This window comes from Orycteropus afer, unplaced genomic scaffold (assembly GCF_000298275.1).
Source record: "Orycteropus afer afer isolate SDZICR_OR568_19922 unplaced genomic scaffold, OryAfe1.0 scaffold00266, whole genome shotgun sequence".
Lineage (NCBI taxonomy): Eukaryota > Metazoa > Chordata > Mammalia > Tubulidentata > Orycteropodidae > Orycteropus > Orycteropus afer.
The window spans coordinates 2,934,904-2,954,043 of record NW_006921853.1 but is presented as its reverse complement, the minus strand read 5'-3'; the positions used below and the strand labels follow the sequence as shown (position 1 = coordinate 2,954,043).

General features: G+C 50.6%; 2 protein-coding genes across 2 annotated transcripts in view; one reads left to right on the top strand and one right to left on the bottom strand.

Moving 5' to 3' along the window:
- Positions 1 to 3,232, bottom strand: part of APOBR (apolipoprotein B receptor) — a 4,549-nt gene extending 1,317 nt beyond the window's left edge. Inside the window, exons 1-2 of the mRNA XM_042782233.1 lie at positions 3,176 to 3,232; positions 8 to 2,845 (exon numbers count right to left, since the gene is read on the bottom strand). Coding sequence (XP_042638167.1) covers positions 8 to 2,845; positions 3,176 to 3,232 — 2,895 coding nt within the window. The remainder of the gene's footprint in view (positions 1 to 7; positions 2,846 to 3,175) is intronic.
- A 2,303-nt stretch (positions 3,233 to 5,535) lies between these two features.
- On the top strand, positions 5,536 to 17,945 carry CLN3 (CLN3 lysosomal/endosomal transmembrane protein, battenin). Its single transcript, XM_007950189.2, has 15 exons — positions 5,536 to 5,581; positions 5,733 to 5,811; positions 7,776 to 7,872; positions 8,682 to 8,753; positions 9,158 to 9,237; positions 9,383 to 9,468; positions 10,333 to 10,405; positions 10,491 to 10,634; positions 11,385 to 11,497; positions 12,761 to 12,807; positions 12,887 to 12,955; positions 13,048 to 13,103; positions 13,222 to 13,315; positions 17,586 to 17,726; positions 17,826 to 17,945. The coding sequence occupies exons 1-15, from the start codon at positions 5,536 to 5,538 to the stop codon at positions 17,943 to 17,945; spliced, it is 1,317 nt and encodes a 438-aa protein (XP_007948380.1).
- Positions 17,946 to 19,140: the final 1,195 nt, after the last annotated feature.

The window sequence follows — 19,140 nt, the reverse complement described above, 5'->3', positions numbered from 1 at the left end:
CCTCAGCCTCCCCAGCCCCCTCAGCCTCCCCGGCTCCCTCAGCCTCCCCGGCCCCCTCAGCCTCCCCAGTCTCCTCAGCCTCGCCAGCCTCCTTGACTTTCCTGGCTTTCTCAGCCTCCCCGGCCTCCTCAGCCTCACCAGCCTCCTCAGCCTCACCGGCCTCCTTGGCTTTCCTGGCTTCCTCAGCCTCTTCAGCCTCCCCGGCCCCCTCAGCCTCCCCGGCCCCCTCAGCCTCCCCGGCCTCCTCAGCCTCCCTGGCCCTCTTGGCTTCCCTGTGCTCCTCAGACTCTGGCCTCCGGCCTCCAGCCACTTCAACATCCTCCACGTCAAGGATCCTTTGTGCTTCTCCCTCAGAGGGGTGCTCCTCATGCTGGCCCTCACTCTCTGCTCCTTGCTCCATCATTTGCCACTCCCCAGCCTCTGTTGCCTCCACTGTCTGCTTTCCTGGGAGCCCCTCAGCCTCCTCCATGGCCATGGTCTCCTCTGCTCTCACCACTTGGGAGCCCAGCGTTAAGCGGTCCATGCAGCTTCCTGCTGCCACTGCAGATTCGCCAGCCTTAGACTCATCTCCCTCAGACTCTCCCTCCGTGGCCTCAAAAGCCTCAGTTTGGTGGCCTCTGCCAGTCACTTCCTCCTCTGCTGAGCTCCCCAGGCTGAACTCTTGCCCACCTCTGTCCTCTCCCTCTGTGGCCTCCCCATGCTGGGCCTCGGGCAGCGCCTCACCTCCTCCAGCCTCCTCTCTCTCATCCGAGTCCCAGCCTCTCTTAAGCTCCTTCTCCCAGGTACCCACAGCCTCCCATTCTGGCTCTTTCTCCACCCTGTTCTCTTGGGCATCCAGGGCTGCCTTATCCTCCACAGTGACAATGCTGGTACCCAAAGCCCTCCTGACCTGCATGCCCTTGCTGTCCTGGAGGCTCGGAGCCATCTCCTCCAGCCCCCAGTCTCCCCTGGGTGTTCCGTCTGCCCCCCAAGGCACTTCAGCCTCCACCTCCTCATCTCTGGATTCTCTGGCTTGCCAATCTTCCAGTGACTGGTCTGCCCCTACTTCTGCCTCCTGGCCTCCACCTGGCTCTCGATCCTCTGCCTCCAGGGCCTCTTCCACCTCTGTCCCACACCCAGTGCCATTTGCTTTCTTCCACTCCCCATATGCCTCCAGGATCTCCAGTCGTTCAGACTCTTGGCCCCTTTTGACCTCAGCCTCCAGGGCCTGGCGTCCTTCAGCCCCCTCCCCCACCTCCTCAGTTTCTGCCTTCTCCTGAGTGTTTCCTCTCTCCACATCCCTTCTCTTCTGGTTTCTCCAGGCTTCTGCCTCAGAGACTTGGACATCAGACTGTGCATAGCCCAAGTACCAGAAATCCTCCCCCAGGTTCCTTTCTGTGTCCTCCTTGCCCAGAGCTGGAGCTCTCCAGAGTTCTTCCTTAGCCCCCTGTCCACCCTCAGGTTTCTTAGTTGGGGACTGGGCCCCTTCCATCGGCTCAGGTTCCTGGCCTTCAGTGACCTCACATTCAAAGCCTCCCCACTCCACCCTCAGAGCTTCTTGGCCTGTCTGACCCTCCTCCTCAATCCTCTGGTCTATAGACACCTTCTCAGCTCTGGCCTCTGCAGGTGACTCCAAGTCAGCATCACTTTCAGCCCCTTTTGCTTTTTCGTCCTGGGGCAGCCCAGCCTCTGCAACCCAGACATTCCCTCTCTCCTCCTCGGTCTCCTCGACCTCCTCCAGCTTGGCCTGATCAGCCCTAAGCTCTGAGTCTTGGCTCCTCTCACCTTCTTTCCTGCCCTGGTCTGCCTGGCCCTCAAAACCCTCCCCTACCTCCTCCTCTGACCTGTGGCCTCCGGTCGGCTCCCGCCCTGCCACCTGACCCCCAGCCCCTTCTTCCATTCCTTCAGTCCCCAGGGCCTGGGTCTGTTTGGGGAAAAGGCTCTCTTCAGGGCCTCTCTTCCCATCCCCCTTCTCCTCCCAGTCTCCCTTGGAGGCATGATCTAAGACCCAGACATTCTCAGTGTCCTCTGGGGTCCTTTCTCCTGGGACTACTCCATATTCTGTCTTCTCAACTACCTCTTTGCTGCCTGAGGTTGTCCAGACCGCAGGCTCTGCCCCTAGCCCCTGTGCCTCCACCATGAGTTGGCCACCCCTCACCACTATCACCACCTCTTCCTCTCTGCCAGCCCCTCTGGCCTCAGGTCCCTGGATCTCCTCCACAACAGCCTCCTTGACCACCTGCTCTGTCTCCTTGCCATCTCCCGCCTCATTTTGCCAGCCAACACCAGCCTTCCCCTCAGGCTCCCGGTGCCAGGTCCACTCTGACTCCGCCCCTTCAGCCACCCCTGGCTCTCTAGTCCTGACCTGTTCCTCCTCCTCCTCTCTTTCCCAGGTTCTCAGTGTCTCCCTTCTGTTCACTTCCTCCTCATCAAACCCTTGCCTCTCCTGGACCTGGCTGCTCCTGTCTTGGCCAGACGCAGACCCTGTCTCAGACTTCTTCCTGGCCTCTGAGGGGGCCTTCAGTTCCTGGCACCTGGCAGCCTTGGCTGTCTCCCAGGCCCCAGTGTCCTCCTGTCTGTCTGCTTGGGACGCATGGGAGCTGCCTTCTCCCCAACCCCAGGTCTGTTCTGAAGCTAAGCTTCCCTCCTGGTGTCTTCCGGCCTCTCCAGGCTCTCTCAGCCCTCCGTTCCCCTCTTTTTGGCTGCCTCTAAGGCCCTCCAGGGCCTCCTGAGCTTCCTCTTCCACATCCCTCCTTGGCCTTCCTGCACCCACCTCCCCCAGTTCCTTGGCTGTCTGAGCCTCTCTGCCCTCTGCAGTGGGGACCCCATCTCCCATGAGATAGGAGACAAAGGTGCTGAAGGAGTCCTAGAAGAACAGGGGGAGGGAAAAAGGGTATTAAGAGGACACCCAGCCCTCTCCTTAAGGGCTATGAGCCCAGAGGAGGAATGACAGAGAGAGAAGTCCAGAAGGGAGAGGGGCTCTGGGATCTGGGAGAAGAGGAAAAACAGGATTTGCAGAAGGAAAAGGAAAAGGCCTAGGTATGTGGATCTGTTTGCCGAGGTGGGGGAGATAATATCCAGAAAAGACTGGACTAGGGGAAGGAATCTCCAGGTTACAGAGAGGCTCAAAGGGGAAGGAAGGTGTAGACCCCAGGAAGCAGAGTGAAAATCTAGAGCATTTCTTTGCCCTTCTCACCAGTGCCCCCCTCAAGGCCTGATGCAGACCAGGGAGGTGTAGCCGGAGGAAGTCCATCCTGCCTTTCTCTGCCCAGAAATTTGACGATGACCGTCCCCACCCACCAAGACGAGCCGGTCTTTCCTGGGGCCCAAGACACTTCCTCTTCCTGTCTGTCCCTGACGCCTCCCTACCCCAGGCTTTGCCCCCTTTCCTCCCCAATGCCTAGAGTAGCCTCCACCCCAAGCTGGGAGATTGGTATGCATCATACAGGGAACTCAGGTGCACATATGGAGCTAAAGGGCAAGGGAGGAGGCTAGAAAGAAAAAAATGGGAGCTGGAGGACCTCAGAATTGGGGGTGGGGGAGGGGTCATTGTAGCAACTGCAGCTCGAGTGACTCAAGTCTTGTATTCACACCTCAGCCATTTCTGCCTCCCCCCAAACCACAGCCACTCTGTGTGAGGAAGCTGGGGTTTGTGGTTCCTGTTTTGCCCAGGGACAATGGGTGGGAGTGAGGAGAGGGCTCTGAGGCTGGTGAGAGTACTGGCTGGCATCTCTTTTCAGGATCATTAATGAATCCCTGAAGGAGAAAAGGGGTTTTGATTGATGGTTCCAACTGTGGTTATTCTTGCAAAAGAGAATTTAGCAAAACTTTGTAGTGTTCATTTGTGCCTGCCTCCCACTCTCCTGTGAGTTCCTTGAGGGCACAGACCTTGGATGAAATTTTGGCTGCATTTGTAGACCCTTGCATGAGTAGTAAGGCGCTCTGGTGTTGCAGTGGTTAAGAGACTTGGCTGCTAACTGAAAGGTCAGTGGTTCCAACCCACCATCTGCTCTGTAGGAGAAAGGTGAAGCAGTCTACTGCTGTAAAGATTTGCAGCCTTGGAAACCCTATGGAGCAGTTCTACCCTGTCCTGTAGGGGCACTATGAGTCAGACTTGATTCCACGGAAGTGGGTTTGGTTTTCGTTTTTGGTTTATTAGTAGCAGGAGCCCATTTTTCTTTGGTTGAGTGAGCTGGGAATCACACCAACAGAGGCACATTTCAAAGAGCACTCAAGCGTTGGTGGTGGGAAAGAGCTGGCAGAGGTGGGCACAGGCTGCGGGGAGCCCAAAGCAGAGATCTGCAGGGGCAAGGACTCTTATGTACAGCGTTCAGGAGGCTGCCTGGCAGCCATCAAGAGGACAGTAAGTAAATCACTCCACATTTGGGAGTATGTGAAGTGATCTCTCTCTTCTCCCTGAAGCTCACTTTCTTCTTTTGTGAAATTAGAACTGATTGCGGATTACAGAGCCAGAATGTTAGGCTTTACAATCATCTGGTCTAGGTATCCCTGAACCAGGCAGGAATCCCACAACAGCCTTCACCATGGCTCCCAGCTTCTCCTGTTCTATTTCTTATTGCTGAAAGGCTCTCTAAGGTCACCTTTAGTGTTAATATTGTATGGTCGTTAGTAACTTTCCTTTTTTGTGCCTCGGTTTTCTCATTTGTGATACTCTTTGGCTCTAGGATCATTTGGAAAAGGGGTCTCTTAATGCTTTGGATACCACCAATAGTAATTTATCAAATCCCCTTAGGTGAGTGTTACTGTTACTTTCAGTTTCTAAAATCATTTGTACCTGCAACACATAGCAAAAACAATAACCTAAAGCTGGCTGTCTTTGTTCCCGGCCAGGAATAATCTCTGAAATTAGGAGGCAGGTGGCCATATTTGTTTCTGTCAAGTGAAGGCCGCGGGAGAGCAGAAGAAGCTGCGCACGGCCATGACTAGTGCTGGCAAGAAACCGTCATGGCCCTGGCTACAGCTATTCTTACGTCATAGCTTTTCTCTCCGACGCCACCAGCGGCAATTCAAAATATGCGGTTCCGCAGTTCTTCGGGCTCCTCCCCTACCCACGCCCGGAAGTTGGGGAAGGCCTAAAGTAAAAACAAAGGGAGGCTCCGGAAGTGGGGAAGACTTCCGAGCACGTGATGGGACCGGCTTGTGCTGTCACGTGACCCGCTAACCTGTGGTTCCTTGCTGCGGACATCTCAGCTGCTCTTAAAGGTACAGGCCGCAGGACTCGGAGCTTTAGCGGGAGTACAGGTGGAGTCCGACCGGTGGGACGTGGTGGGCGTGAAGGGGCGCGTGTTGGAGTCTGGGATGTGCAGCATGGATCGCCTGGCGCAAGTGCACCAGAGTTGCTGGAGCTGGACCGGCCGTGGGCAGTGAAAAATGGGCTCCTGCTACTAATGAACCAAAAATGAAAACCAAACCCACTTCCATGGAATCGATTCTAACTGATCCTTCTCGTTTGTCGCAGACGCCTGTCCGCCCGGTTGCAGTCAACTCTAAGCTCTCGCTGATCTTGGCCCCTTCGGGGGACTCGAACTTGATGCCATGGCTTGCTGTGCGGGCTCGTGGCGGCGCCTTTCGGCTTCCGATGGTGAGTATTGTGGTCCCCCCTTAGGGGAATGGCAATCAGCCCCGCAGCCTTCCTGACGGGCTCGGAAGCAGGCTCGGCCCGAGGAAGACACTCTGGGGCCGTCGTGCACCTGCGAGTGAGGTGGGGGGTTCTGTTCTTCTCTCACTCCCAGGGGAGGACAGCGTTCCGGAAGCTCGGTCCCCTTTGTTGGTCCGTCAGGGCGCCCTTTGGAAGAACACAGTGGGCTTCTGGTGAGTGGTTTCAGGAGTTCAGCAGAGGTGAAAATGGGGCGGGAAAGGAAAACTGGCAAGAAGAAAAGGGGAGGAAAGGTTGAACTTCAAAAAAGAAGCAGACCCCCAGACTATGGCCCCAGGTCTGGAACTGAACTCACTCCTGTGGCTTCCAGCCAAACAATAGACAGGCATATGGGATGATCATTTACATCAGGTAGAGATACACTCTTTGGAGTTATCCATCGTGGGAGAACAGAAAGAGAAATGTTTGCACAGAGATGCAGCAGGGAGATGGGGGCACAGGGAAGAGGTGACTACAGGGAGGAGGTGGGAAGAGAGCTGTTAACTTTGTCGGGAATTGCAGTCGATGTCATGAAACGAAATGTGTATGAAATGCTGTATTGGAAAATGAATTTGCTCTGTAAACTTTCACCCAAATCACGATAAAAATGTGTGTGTGGGGAAGGAGCAGACTAATAAATATTTACTGAGCCAACTGCCTTGCCCTGAGGTTGGGTGCAGATCTCCCAGAGTTCACATACCACCTTCACATTTTGGTCAGTTCCTCAGACCGGATGTAGGATTATTCATGTTTTCCTCCAACCAATTCACCCTTCAAAGTTTTTTAATATAGTTATTTTTTAAAAAGGAATCTTTTGGGGAGGAAGTGGGAGGGGAGCTGCTGCATTGTAAATTTTGGTCAATGACATGAGACAAAGTATATGTGAACTGCTGTATGAAAAGTGAATTTACTCTGTAAATCTTCACCCAAATCCTAATAAAAAAAAAAGGAATCTTTAAATCGCTACAGGCATACTTTGTTTATTGTGCTTCTCAGATACTGCATTTTTTTTTTCTTTTACAAATTCAAGGTTCTCGACAACCCTGCTTAGAGCAAGTTTCTCAGCTCCATTTTTCCAAGTTTGTGCTCGCTTCATGTCTCTGCCACATTTTGGTAGTTCTCACAATATTTCAAACTTTTTCGCAATGCTGCAGCACACGTAATAGACTCCAGCGTAGTGGAAACATAGCTTTTATGTGTACCGGGAAACCAGACAACTTGTATGACTCTTTGTTGTAATAGTCTCTTTATTGCGGTTGTCTGGAACCAAACCTACACTATCTCTGAGGTATGCCTGTACTCTAAATGGGAAACCAATACTTTTCTAATGTACGTTTAAGTAAATACATCACTACTAAAATTTTTTTTACAAGGTCTTCCATCGGTCTCTGCAAATAATCTAAATACTGCCTCTTGGGAAATACTTCTAGTGTGACCCTAAACAGTAAGGAGTTTAGTGGCAGCTTGGGTTGGAAGTGGCTGGACCACTTCCTATGTGAGAATTTGTAAGTCACTTGACTTCTCTGATCCTCAGTTTCCTCAATAATGAAATGGAAATAGTAAGTAGTACTACTTCATAGGCTTGTAAAAATGATATGAAACCCCTGACCCTGTGCCCAGTTTCCTTCCCATCACTGAGCATAAATCGCTCTGGAAGATAAGATTAAGCAAACAGTATGAGTGTTATCTTGATTGGATCTGTACAGCACTATGAGGTAACCAGAGAGGAATGTATATCCCCTTTTTACACCTGAGTAAATCAAGGCCACTCAAGGAGGAAGTGCAGTCTTGGGACCTGAACGTATGCCTTTGGGCTTCAAGCCTTGGGCTCTTTTCTGCTGTACCACAGTGCATCAGAGGCAGTGGGTCAGTGGATGAGAAATGCCCCAAGACTGAATCATAGCGGGAGCTCAGAGGAGAGAGTGATCCTGGGAGAGCTCTCAGAGCTTGGATGTGAACACACGTCTGTGATCCTAAAGCCCATGTTTCTAACCCCAGCATTGACTGGAGATGGGATCTGGTGATGCAGGGTCAGAAAGAGTGAGCTGATTGAAGGCACAGGTAAGGGGGAGGTTTGGTGCTAGAGCTGTGCTAGTGTATAGCCCTGAAAGGAGAGTAAGGTCTCTTCTGCTTGCTTCAGGCTCCTGGGCCTTTGCAACAACTTTTCTTATGTGGTGATGCTCAGTGCTGCCCATGACATCCTCAGACACCAGAGGGCGCCTGGGAACCAGAGCCACGTAAGTGATCCCTTCTCTACCACTACCACCACCACTACCACCACCACCACCACCACCACCACCACCATCACCATTATGTTTGACCTCTGTAGGAAGATGATGGACTTGCCCTGGGACAAATACTCCCTTGCGAAACTAGAATAGGGTGGAAAGGAAGCTGAAGTTCCCAATCTCTTAGACCTTCAAGGCAGGCAGGGTTTTCAAGAGATCACTCTGTGAGGTTTACAAACTCAAATGTTGGCTGAGTAGGACTATGGTCTGTGTGGCGAGGTTTTGTAACCACGGCATTAATGGCATTTTGGGCTGCATTATTGTTAGTTGTGGAGGCTGTGCTGTGCATGGTAGGGTGCAGCTTCCCTAGCCGCTACCCGCTAGATGCCAGTAGCTACCCTCACTCCCCAGTTATAGCAACAAGAAGGTCTCCAGACTTGACAGATGTTCTTTGAAGAGTAGCATCACCCTGGTTAAGAACCACTGCTTTGTGATGAACTGGAAGGCCCATGCCCTATCCAAGGAGAGCAGCCACCAGGTCTTAAGATCAGATTCTAGAAATTCTGAGTTTTATGTGAGAGCTCCTGAGTATGTTGACCAAACAAAGTCCATTTGTAGCGCTCCCTGTGGCTGGTGGGCCATTGGTTTGAGACTTCTGTGGCCCCCCTCCTTGCATTATACAGATAGAAGGACTGAGATCTTGAAGAGCTCTGTTGACCCAAGACTACCCTTCAAGTCAGAGCAGATCTGTCAGCCAGATCCTGTCAGTATATCCTCTTGCCTCCCTGGATAATGAAGGTTTTCTTTTCTTCCATCAGGTAGACCCAGGCCCAACACTTGTCCCACACAATGGCTCATCTCGTTTTGACTGCAACACTGTCTCCACAGCTGTGAGTGTCAGCTGGCCCTCCCCTGGCTCAGGCTCTCTGCTTCTGTAGACCTCACTCCCAGCCTCTCAGCACCAAGCGAGGACTGTCATGATTAGGATAATTAAAGCCACCATGTAATAAGCCCTCTTTGCATGCAGCATATATTCATTTTATGCACTCAGCAGTCCCGTGGACTAGGTACTGTCATCTCCATTTTCCAGATGAGGAAATGGGCTTAGAGAATATAAATGGTTTGAAACACAGTGAAGGAGCAGTAGAGCAGGGGCTTGAGCCCAGATCTGTCCAACTCCAGAGCCCGTATTTGCAGTAGGTCAGGTGGGCTTGTCCCTTTCTTTCCTTAACCTCTTGGTTGGGAGGGGTGTTCTGGGGAAGGTGTGGGGTCTCACTCTGTTCTCCTGTCCCAGGCGGTGCTCCTTGCAGACATCCTCCCCACCCTTCTCATCAAATTACTTGCTCCTTTTGGTCTTCATTTGCTGCCCTACAGGTCAGAGAGCAGGGCTGGTGGGAGGAAGGGGAAGTGGAATCTGAGAGTGGGAGGCTGGGAGGGTGAAGGGGGAGGTGGTAGCAGGCCTGGGGCACCAGAAACAGAGGACTGACCCTCCCCCTCTTCTGCCTGCTCGCACTCTCAGCCCCCGGGTTGTCGTCAGTGGAGTTTGTGCTGCTGGAAGCTTCCTCCTGGTTGCCTTTTCTCATTCTGTGGCCATCAGCCTGGGTGGTGAGTGCGAGGGTCTGTGTTGGCGGGGAGGGGCAGAGGACCCTCGACAGAGCATTTTAGGGGGAATCTCCCTAACTAAATCCCAGAAGAAAAAGGATTATGATTATTATTTATTGTGATTTGGGTGGAAGTTTACAGAGCAAATTCACTTTCCATACAGCAGTTCACATACACATTGTCTCATGACATTGACTACAATTTACCCCAATGCAACAGCTCCCCTCCCACTTCCTCCTCATAGTTACCTCTTCCCTATATCCATCCCTCCATGCACTCCTGCCCCCTGAACTGTCTCCCTGTACATAAGCATCACTTCTTTCTCCCATGATTGTTTTCTCCAAGGAGTATGTCTACTTCAGGTAAATGTGCAGCTCATATGCCTGTCTTTTGTTTGGCTGGAAGCCACGGGTGTGGGTTCAATTCCAGACCTGAAGAGCAGCTAGGGGCCATAGTCTCAGTGGTTCCACCAGGCTCTATCAGACCAGCAAACCTGGTCCCGAAAAAGGATTATTTTTGTAACCCTCAGAAGGACTGTTAGGCTGCTGTGTGTAGGAGATGGTAGAAGAGGGCAACTTGGAGGGGTGGATGGTGGTGGCGATGTAAGGAAATGGATGGGCTGGATGGAGACTGAGCACAGTCACCACAACTCTGTCCTGGGGGTGGAGGAGACATCAAGGTTGATCACCAGGAAGCTGGAGGCACCGTTTCCTGAGAGGAACTGTGATGGTGGTTGGCTCCACTGCAGGTGTGGAGCCCAGCCTGTCTCCTAAGCTGAGCAGAGGAGGCTGTGGGCAGACACCTTAGGGGACTGGGGTGATCAAGCAAAGGCTAGATGTGGTCACCTCCATGCTTGCCTTCCCCCAGGTGTGGTCTTGGCCAGCATCTCATCAGGCCTGGGGGAGATCACCTTCCTCTCGCTCACCTCCTTCTACCCCAGGTAAGCGGGCAGAGCGAGGAGCAAGGGAGAAAGATCCTCGCTACTGGCCTTGGGCCTTCTGAGAGCTCCTGTGTTCTCTCCCCAGGGCTGTGATCTCCTGGTGGTCCTCAGGGACTGGGGGAGCAGGGCTGCTGGGGGCACTGTCCTACCTGGGCCTCACCCAGGCTGGCCTCTCCCCTCAGCACACCCTGCTGTCCATGCTGGGTATCCCCGCCCTCCTGCTGGCCAGGTGAGCTTCCTGGGCTGGGAGGAACGTGGTAGAGGGGCTCCTGATCCCAGTCTTCAGATACCTGCAGTCTTGTTATGAGGGGATGTGGGTTCTGGACTCTGATAGGCCTCGCTTTGGCTTCTGAGGCTGCTGGTTAGTTGTATGGCATTGGGGAAGTTACTTCCCTCAGTTTCCTTATATCTCAAACAATAAGAGTTGTCCTTGGTTCTCTGTAAGGTGATGTGTGTGAAGCATCCAGCTCAGTGTGGTTCCCAAGATGGTTTGAGGTGGGACAAGGGTGGACTTTGTTAATTCCTGTATACAAGCCTGTGGTTTCTAGTGAGTCAGTTTAAAGGGAAAAATACTACATACAGGAGGAATATGGATGTAGCAAATACCATAGAGGCAAAATGTAGTGACCACAATTGAGAAATTCCCATCTAGCAGAGTGAGCAATGAAAGGGAGGTGGGACGATCAGTGGAACACTAATTACAAAAAAATGGAGCTGGCTCACTTGGTGTGAGCCAGGAGTCACAATGACTCCTGGGGTAGACTCCCGCGGGTAGAAGCAACAGGGAAACACATTTCACCCCAAAGAAAGCTGACATTTTCCACAGTTGGAGCTCTCTAGCACAGGATGGGGCACTTGAGAGATAGTGAGCTCTCTCTCCGTTTTTGTAAGTGTACATTTGGGTGGGAACTAGATGGCCTCTAGGGCCTTTCTAGCCTGACAGGCTCTATGACCCTGTCTTCATTCTCCCCACTCTTAGCTATTTCTTACTGCTCACGTCTCCGGCATCCCAAGACCCTGGAGAGGAAGAGGAGGCAGAGACGGCAGCTCGGCAGCCCCTGATGAGCACTGAGGCCCAAGAACCAAAACCAGGTGGGAGACCCAGGGGTTCCAGGCCCTCAGCGAGGTCACTCTGGGTTTTAGTCTTTTCCCCGCTCCAATGGGCACGGTCAGAAAGGACTGGAAAGGTGGTTGGCTGTGGTAAGAGCCAGGTGTATTCATCTATTCCACACACACTCACTGAGCACCTACTAGGTGCCAGGCATTCTAAGCCCTGGGTATACAGTAATGACAAAGACAGATCAGAAAACAAGGCAGAGTCATACATCATGAATCAAGAACAAGTTGTTTTCTCATACTGATGAGTTCTTGAAAAAAATGAAGCACTGTTGTGATAGAGAAGACAATTAGATGAGAAACAGAGCTGTTGTTAGGTGCTGTTGAGTCAGTTCCAACTCTTAGTGGCCCTGTGTCCCACAGAATGAAGTAGTGCCTGGTTCTGGTCCATTGTCACAGTCATCGCTGTGTTTGAGCCCGTTGTTACAGCCCTGTGTCAGTCCATGTCACTGAAGAACTTCCTTTTTGCTGACCCTCTGCTTCACCAAGCGTGATGTCCTTCTCCAGGGACTGGTCCCTCCGGACAATGTGTCCCAAGCGTGTGAGACAGAGTCTCATCATCCTCACTTCCGAGGAGCATTCTGGCTGTACTTCTTCCAAGACAGATTTGTTCATTCTTCTCCATGGTATCTTCCATGCTCTTCACCAGCACCGTAATTGAAAGGCATCAATTCTCCTGCGATCTTCCTTATTCGTTGTCCCACTTTTGCATGCGTGTGAGGTGATTGAAAATAACGATGGCTTGAGTCAGACACATCTTAATCTTCAAAGTGAAATCTTTGCTTTTTAACGCCTTAAAGAGATCTTTCGCAGCAGATTTGCCCAGTGTGATGCATTGAGAATTGGAGAGCAGTTCTAATTAGACAAAGTGGTCAGTGAACACTGACCTTTTTTGAAGAGGTAACATTTGGGCTGAAACTTGAATGACCATGAGTCAGCTTGTGGACTTCTGGGTGAAAAGGTTCCAGGCAAAGGAAGCAGTAGGTGCTAAGGCCCTGAGGTGAAAAGGTTCCAGGCAGAGGGAACAGTAGGTGCTAAGACCCTGAGGTAAGCCTGGGTTTGGATGTTCAGGAAACAGAAAGAAGGGAACAGCATGGCTGTCCAGGGTGCACAGCTGTACAGCTGTCGAGGGCTCTCTAGCTATGAGGTCTCACCTGGTTTACTCTTGCTCACTGGTCCCCCTTTGCTGAATCCTCGATGTGCTAACCTCACCTGCCCTTCCCTTCCTGTCCCCCACAGACTCCAGCTCAAGCCTCTCCCTTCAGGAAAGGTGGACAGTGTTTAAGGTAAGTGTGGTGGCTGTGGTGTGGCCACTGTGGGTAGTGCCTGTCTCCCAGCCTTCCCCTGGTGTCCTCTGACTCATAGGGCCTGCTGCCACACATCATCCCCTTGGTCCTGGTATACTTCGCTGAGTATTTCATCAATCAGGGACTGGTGAGTGAGGGGTTCTGGGAGCGGGGAGGACGTAGTGATCGGGGTGAGGACCCACACGTCCTTGCCCCTCCCCTGTCTGATCTTTGCTGCAGTTTGAGCTCATCTTCTTCCGAGATATGTCCCTGAGTCATGCTGAGCAGTACCGTTGGTGAGGGGGTGAGGGTGGGTGGCAGGGTGGATGAGTGGTGGGAGGCCCCTTGGTGTTGGGCTGCCCTGCTAGTAGGCTCCAAGAGGGGGCTTCTCCTACTCCTTGCCCCCCTCCTTAGGTACCAGATGCTGTACCAGGCCGGTGTCTTTGCCTCTCGCTCTTCTCTCCGCTGCTTTCGCATCCGCCAAACGTGGATCCTGGCCTTATTGCAGGTACCAACCCCCTTGCCCCTCACTCCCCTCCTGCCTTGGCTCCCAGCTTCCCCCAACTGTGCTGTCTCCTTCCCTCGCTCAACAGAGGTGTTTATAGCACATGGTCATCTTCTAAGCACTGGAAACAGGAGGCCAGCAGGGCTCCATATGAAATGGGTGACCTCAGGAGCCAGAGAAACCCTGGTATAAATCCCAGCTTCTGAACTTAGCTGTGTGACGTAGGGCAGCTCTGCAAACCTCTCTGAGCCTTGATTTCCTTGTCTATAAATTAGGCCAACATCTGTATCTCAGGGGAGATAAGAAAATAGACAAGAAAAATGCACAATTTTGAGCTGGGCTTTAATCAGTTAGGGACATGCATTTAATGTTTATTTGCACAAGCCAAGTGCAAAGAGGTCAGCTTTCAAGTGTTTCCAACTTTTAGAAAATGTATTATTTTATTTTGGGTGGTTAGTTATAAATAGAATTGATGACGAGGTCATGGGTGATTTATCTTAACACTGGTAAACAGATTCGACTACTTAGGCTAACAGTGGTCTCCAGCAAACAAAGCTCCTACAGTAATCTAACAGATGTGCTTTTGCACAGCTGGCGTTCATTGTTTCAGGGTTACAATCTCTACTCCTACAGGTATGCTTCTGACCACACATACATTTGTGATCTTGTAAGGTTTTTGTTTGTTTGTTTGTTTAAAGTAAAACAGCTCTCCTTTTGTGTGTTATTTTCCCCTAATGGTTTCAAAAACCCCAAACTCAGACTCTTGCAGCACTGGACCATGGGTGGGACACAGGCAGGTGAGGCAGAGGACGTGGCTGTGGCTGTGGGCTCTTGGACTTTGTCCAGCAGGTGGGCGGGCGGGCGGGCCAGCAGGGCAGGGTGCCCTCTGCTCCCTCCTCAAGGACTCTTCTCTCTCTGCTCCTGCCTCCAGCAGCAAGGAGGACAACCGGAAGTGGGTACCTAAGTGTGGGTTTTTTTTTTTTTTTTTTTTTTTTAAGCATTTTGTTGTGGTTTAGGTTTCACAGTTTACAAATCAGTTTCCCAGTCAACATAGATCACTTTGTAACATGGGTTATAATCCCCTCAGTGTGTGAGGGGGCCCTGTTTCCATTCACCCAGCTTTTCTGCCCCTTCCTGCCTTCTGAACTTTACTTTTGGGCAAATGCACAGTCTTACATGGTTGAATGTTCTGGGAAGCACGTTCCTCAAGGGAGTTCCTGTTCAGTTCATTGGGCTGCCTGTTGTTTCTCCAGGAGTAGGTTCGATTCTAAATTTGAAGCCTGTCTGAGGGTTTCCTCCAGTCTCTATCAGACCCAGAGGTCTGGTCTTTTTCATAAATTCTCATTTTTTCCTACGTTTTTCGCTCACTCTGTCCAGGACCCTCTGTTGCGATCCCAGTCAGAGCTGTTGGTAACGGTCGCCAGGCACCATCTAGTTCTTCTGGTCCCAGGTCATGGAGGCTGAGGGTTCCCGTGGCCCACGTGGCCTTTGGACTAGTTGTTTCCTTGAGTCTTTGGGTTTTTTTCACCCTTCTTTGTTCCGGACAGGAAAAGACCAATAGCTTTATCTTACATGGCCTCTCACTAGCTTTTAAGACCTGTCGGTGTTCACTAAAATAGGATGAAGGACATTGTCTTTATGGACTGTGCTTGTGTCACTTAACTTAGATGTCCCCTGAAACTATGGTCTCCGCCCTCAAACCCAGTAACTCAGTCCCACGAAGTGTTTGGCTATAGCTAAGAGGTTTTCCTAGACTTCGTGTGTGTTCTAGTGTATACATGGATATATTTGCAACACATGTAAACATGTATGTAGAAACATCCTCTGCTGAACTTCATGTATGCGTGTGGCTGCTTCCATGTGCCATCCCATGCCCGCTCAGTTACGTCTCTACCTGTGTGTCCACTCGTTGCTGTTTGCTGTTGCGCGTGTTGCAGCGTTGTACACAGGACTGTATTTACCGTTGTTGCCTCTTACCTTTGTGTTGTCAGTGTCTTCTTTTGCCTCGGTCGTGTTGTGCTGACTTTTTCCATTTTGGGAATTGTCTTTGCCTTCACCAAAGTGAACGTGTGTCTACCATTTAGTTAGTTATTTTCCCTCCCTCCCCCACCTTTCCTAATAGCCATCAAAGAATGTTTGTTTCTGTGTGAAAACCTTTTCTTCACTTTTTGTGATAGTGGTCTTATGCAGTATCTGCCCTTTCGTGATTGACTTACCTCAATCAACGTCATGTCCTGCAGGTTCGTCCATGTTGTGAGATGTTTCACGGATTCTTCGTTGTTCTCTAACGTTGCGTAGTACTCCATTGTGTGTCCCGTAAGGTTTTAACATGGTGTTCACACACGTCCAAATCACATAGTGCCCTGTTTCACAGAACTTATCGTGGACGTTAATACAAGTGCATACTTGTATTAAAATAAACCTTTAACTGTTTTACAAAGAGGCGCTTTGGTGGTATAGTGCCTAAGGCATTAGACTGCTAACCAGAAGGCTGGTGGTTCAAACCTACCAGCTACTCCTTGGAAAGAAGGTTGGGCAATCTCCTTCTATAGTGATACTGCCTCAGAAACCTGAGGAGAGGTCGCTATGAGTTGGATCTGACTTGATGGCAGTGCGTTTAATTTTGGTTTATTTCACAAAGGTTCTTTGCCCTTTTTTAATAAACTTAAGGACTCAATTTTAACAAGATACAGAATAAGTACAGATTAACGCTGTTATGGCAACAGCATACACATCTTCTCTCACCTCTTCCTTGTCTATCCAAGGGGTGATACCAGCCCAGGGCTTTGTGTTCCTCAAAGTTCCAGATCATTGGTTGCACTCATTGACTCAGATTCTTCCTAATGGTTCCATAGCTCATAGTTGCAGCTATCGTTTTGACTGAGGCTGCTTCAAAGAATTAGGGGCTTACAATCATTTATTTCCATTACAGAAAGTCTCTAGCCTTAACTCTAACTTTGAAAGTGTTTGTGACGTTTCTCCAAGTGTGGGAGAGTTTCTCTTTTTTTTTCTTACTGAAGCGGATCTGTGGGCCCTCCTCAGACTTCCTGAATTAGAACTTCTGAGGGGGAAGCCTGAGGATGTGTTTTTTCACAAGTTTTAACAAGCTCTCCTGGTTTCTCTGACATAAAGGGTGTGAGTCGTGGGGTGGTGACCTATGTGGTACAGAGATAACACAGTGTGTTCAGGGCTGGGGGTGGGATCCCTCTGAGAGACCAAAAAAACAAACCAAACTCAATCCTATCAAGTCGATTCCAACTCATAGTGACCCCCATTGGGTTTCCGAGGCAGTAAATCTTTATGGAAGTAGATTGCCTGATCGTCTTGCTGCGGAACCAGTGGTGGGTTTGAACTGCCAACCTCTGGTTAGCAGTCAAATGCATTGGGCACTGCACCACCAGAGCTCCTTCCTCCGAGGGACTAGTGCACAGGTGGGGCACATGGAGGCTTCCTGAACGAGGTGGGAATGCCTTAACCAAGATTTCTCTACCTCACTACTAATGATCTTCGGGGTAGGGTCATTCTTTGATGTGGGGCTGCCTTGTGCATCGTAGGGTGGTCAGCAGCATCCCCAACCTCACCCACTGGATGTCAGTCCCACCCTACCTTTTGCCACCAAGAATGTCTTTGTTGTTGTTGTTGTTATGTGCCGTCGAGTCGGCGCCGACTCCTAGCGACCCCTCCTTGGGTTTCCGAGGCAGTATCACTACGGAAGTAGGATTGCCCAACCTTCCTTCCAAGGAGTGGCTGGTGGGTTTGAACCACCAGCCGTCTGGTTAGCAGGCAAGAATGTCTTTAGACGTTGCCAAATGGCCCCTGGGCAGCAAACTTGCCCCAGTTGCGAACTATGGACCTAACGATAGGCTCACTCGTAAATTGGGGGGAAACTCTTTTGAAGGAGCCCTTGGGAGGAGGAAATGGAATCACGGGAGTTGTGAGTGGTCCTGAACTAAGCTGAGACATGAAAGGTAATTAAGAGATCCCAGCTGAGGGAAGGCAGAATAGCATTCCAGGCAGTGGGAGAGACGCAAAGGGAAGCCGGGGTGGGTGGGAGGACACACTGTAGGTGGGTGAGGTGGGCTTATGGCCTGCTTGGGTCGGATCCCAGGCTCCGGGAGGCCATGCTGGGTGTTGGGGTTCTGTCTATGCCTGTCACCCCTCTCCCTCACTTAGTACCTATCTTCCAGAACAAAGGGCCACTGGCTGGGATGCCCAGCCTCTATTCCTGCCCCATCTGGTCCAGGACTCAACCCCCCCCTCCTTGTACCTGCAGTGCCTTAACCTAGGATTCCTGATGGCAGAGATGTGGTTTGGCTTCCTGCCAAGCATCTACCTTGTCTTTCTGATCATTCTGTATGAGGGACTGCTGGGAGGTGCAGCCTACGTGAACACCTTCCACAACATTGCCCTGGAGGTCAGCACCAGCTGGGTTAAGGTTATAGGGGCCTGTGTGGGGAAGGCTGGGGCAGGGCTTTCAGGACCAAAGCCTAACCCCTGGTCCCCTCCTCCCTAGACCAGTGATAAGCACCGGGAATTTGCCATGACAGCTGCCTGTATCTCCGACACCTTGGGAATCTCCTTGTCAGGGGCTCTGGCCTTGCCTCTGCATGACTTCCTCTGCCGCCTCTCCTAACACACTGGCTCCTTGGGACACCAGACACATTGACGCCATGGGTGGGTGGGCAGGTCAGGCACCCAGGCACACACCTCAGAGCCCATCCATGAACTCTGCTCCAGGACTTCCTGCAGGGCTGGAGTATGCAGAGTACTAAGGCCTTCCTCCAAGACTGTGGGCAGGTGAGGGCCACCATTTCCTCCCACCCCCAAGCCGGTCTCAGGGATTTTCTTGGCATTACATTCTCTGAATAAATGCCTATTTTATCAGTTGGCTTTTTTTGTGTCATACTGTCTCTGGAAAAGAAAAGTTAGAAAAGTAATTCAGGCCAACTGTGGAATATATATAGAGAGAGAAGTATACAGTATAAAGAATGACATGTGTAAAGACCTGGAGTTAGAAAACCAGAAGAGAAGGACACAATTAGTGTGTCTCAAACTGAAAGAACTGAAGAAAAAATTCAAACCTTGAGATGCAATATTGAAGGGTTTTATGGGCAAAATTTTGAATTATGCAGGAAGCATCAAAAGAAAATGGAAGGAAACAAGATACCATTTCACCCCAGCACTGATAGCTAAGTTCAGCAAAACAGAAAATAACAAATGCTAACGAGAGATTGGGAGTCTCATACACTGCTGGTGAGACTGTAAAATGATAAAACCACTGTGGAAAGCAGTATGGCGATTCCTTAAAGAGTTGGAATTAGAAATACCATATGATCCAGCCATGCTATTACTAGGTATATATCCCAAAGAAGTGAGAGCCAGGACAAGAACGGATATATGCACATCCACGTTCATCGCAGCACTATTTACAATAGCAAAGAGATGGAAACAACCTAAGTGCCTATCAATGGAGGAATGGATAGCTGAACTATGGTACATACACAATGGAATACTATGCAACACTAAAAAATAATGTAGAATCTATAAAACAGCACATACATGGGTGAACTCAAGGACATTATGCTGAGTAAAATAATCACAGAAGGAAAAACATTGTATTAGTCCACTATTGTAAAAAGTTATGACAAGGTTTATATATAGAAGGAAAATTTCTTTGTTGGTTACCAGGGAGGGAAGGGGAGAGGAAATTCTTAGGTTAAAAAATATACTCATGTACATATGTGTGTATACATACACACACATCAAAGATTATTAGTGGTTACCAGGGTTGGGGAGAAAGGGGAGGGAGGCTTTTTTTTTTTTTTTTT

Excerpts from the sequence above, each read along its gene's own strand:
- CLN3 (XM_007950189.2), top strand. The coding sequence starts at position 5,536 with ATGGCTTGCTGTGCGGGCTCGTGGCGGCGCCTTTCGGCTTCCGATG. Across the intron at positions 9,469-10,332 it reads TGTGGCCATCAGCCTGGGTG|GTGTGGTCTTGGCCAGCATC; the intron begins GTGAGTGCGAGG and ends GCCTTCCCCCAG. Across the intron at positions 10,635-11,384 it reads CCCGCCCTCCTGCTGGCCAG|CTATTTCTTACTGCTCACGT; the intron begins GTGAGCTTCCTG and ends CCCCACTCTTAG.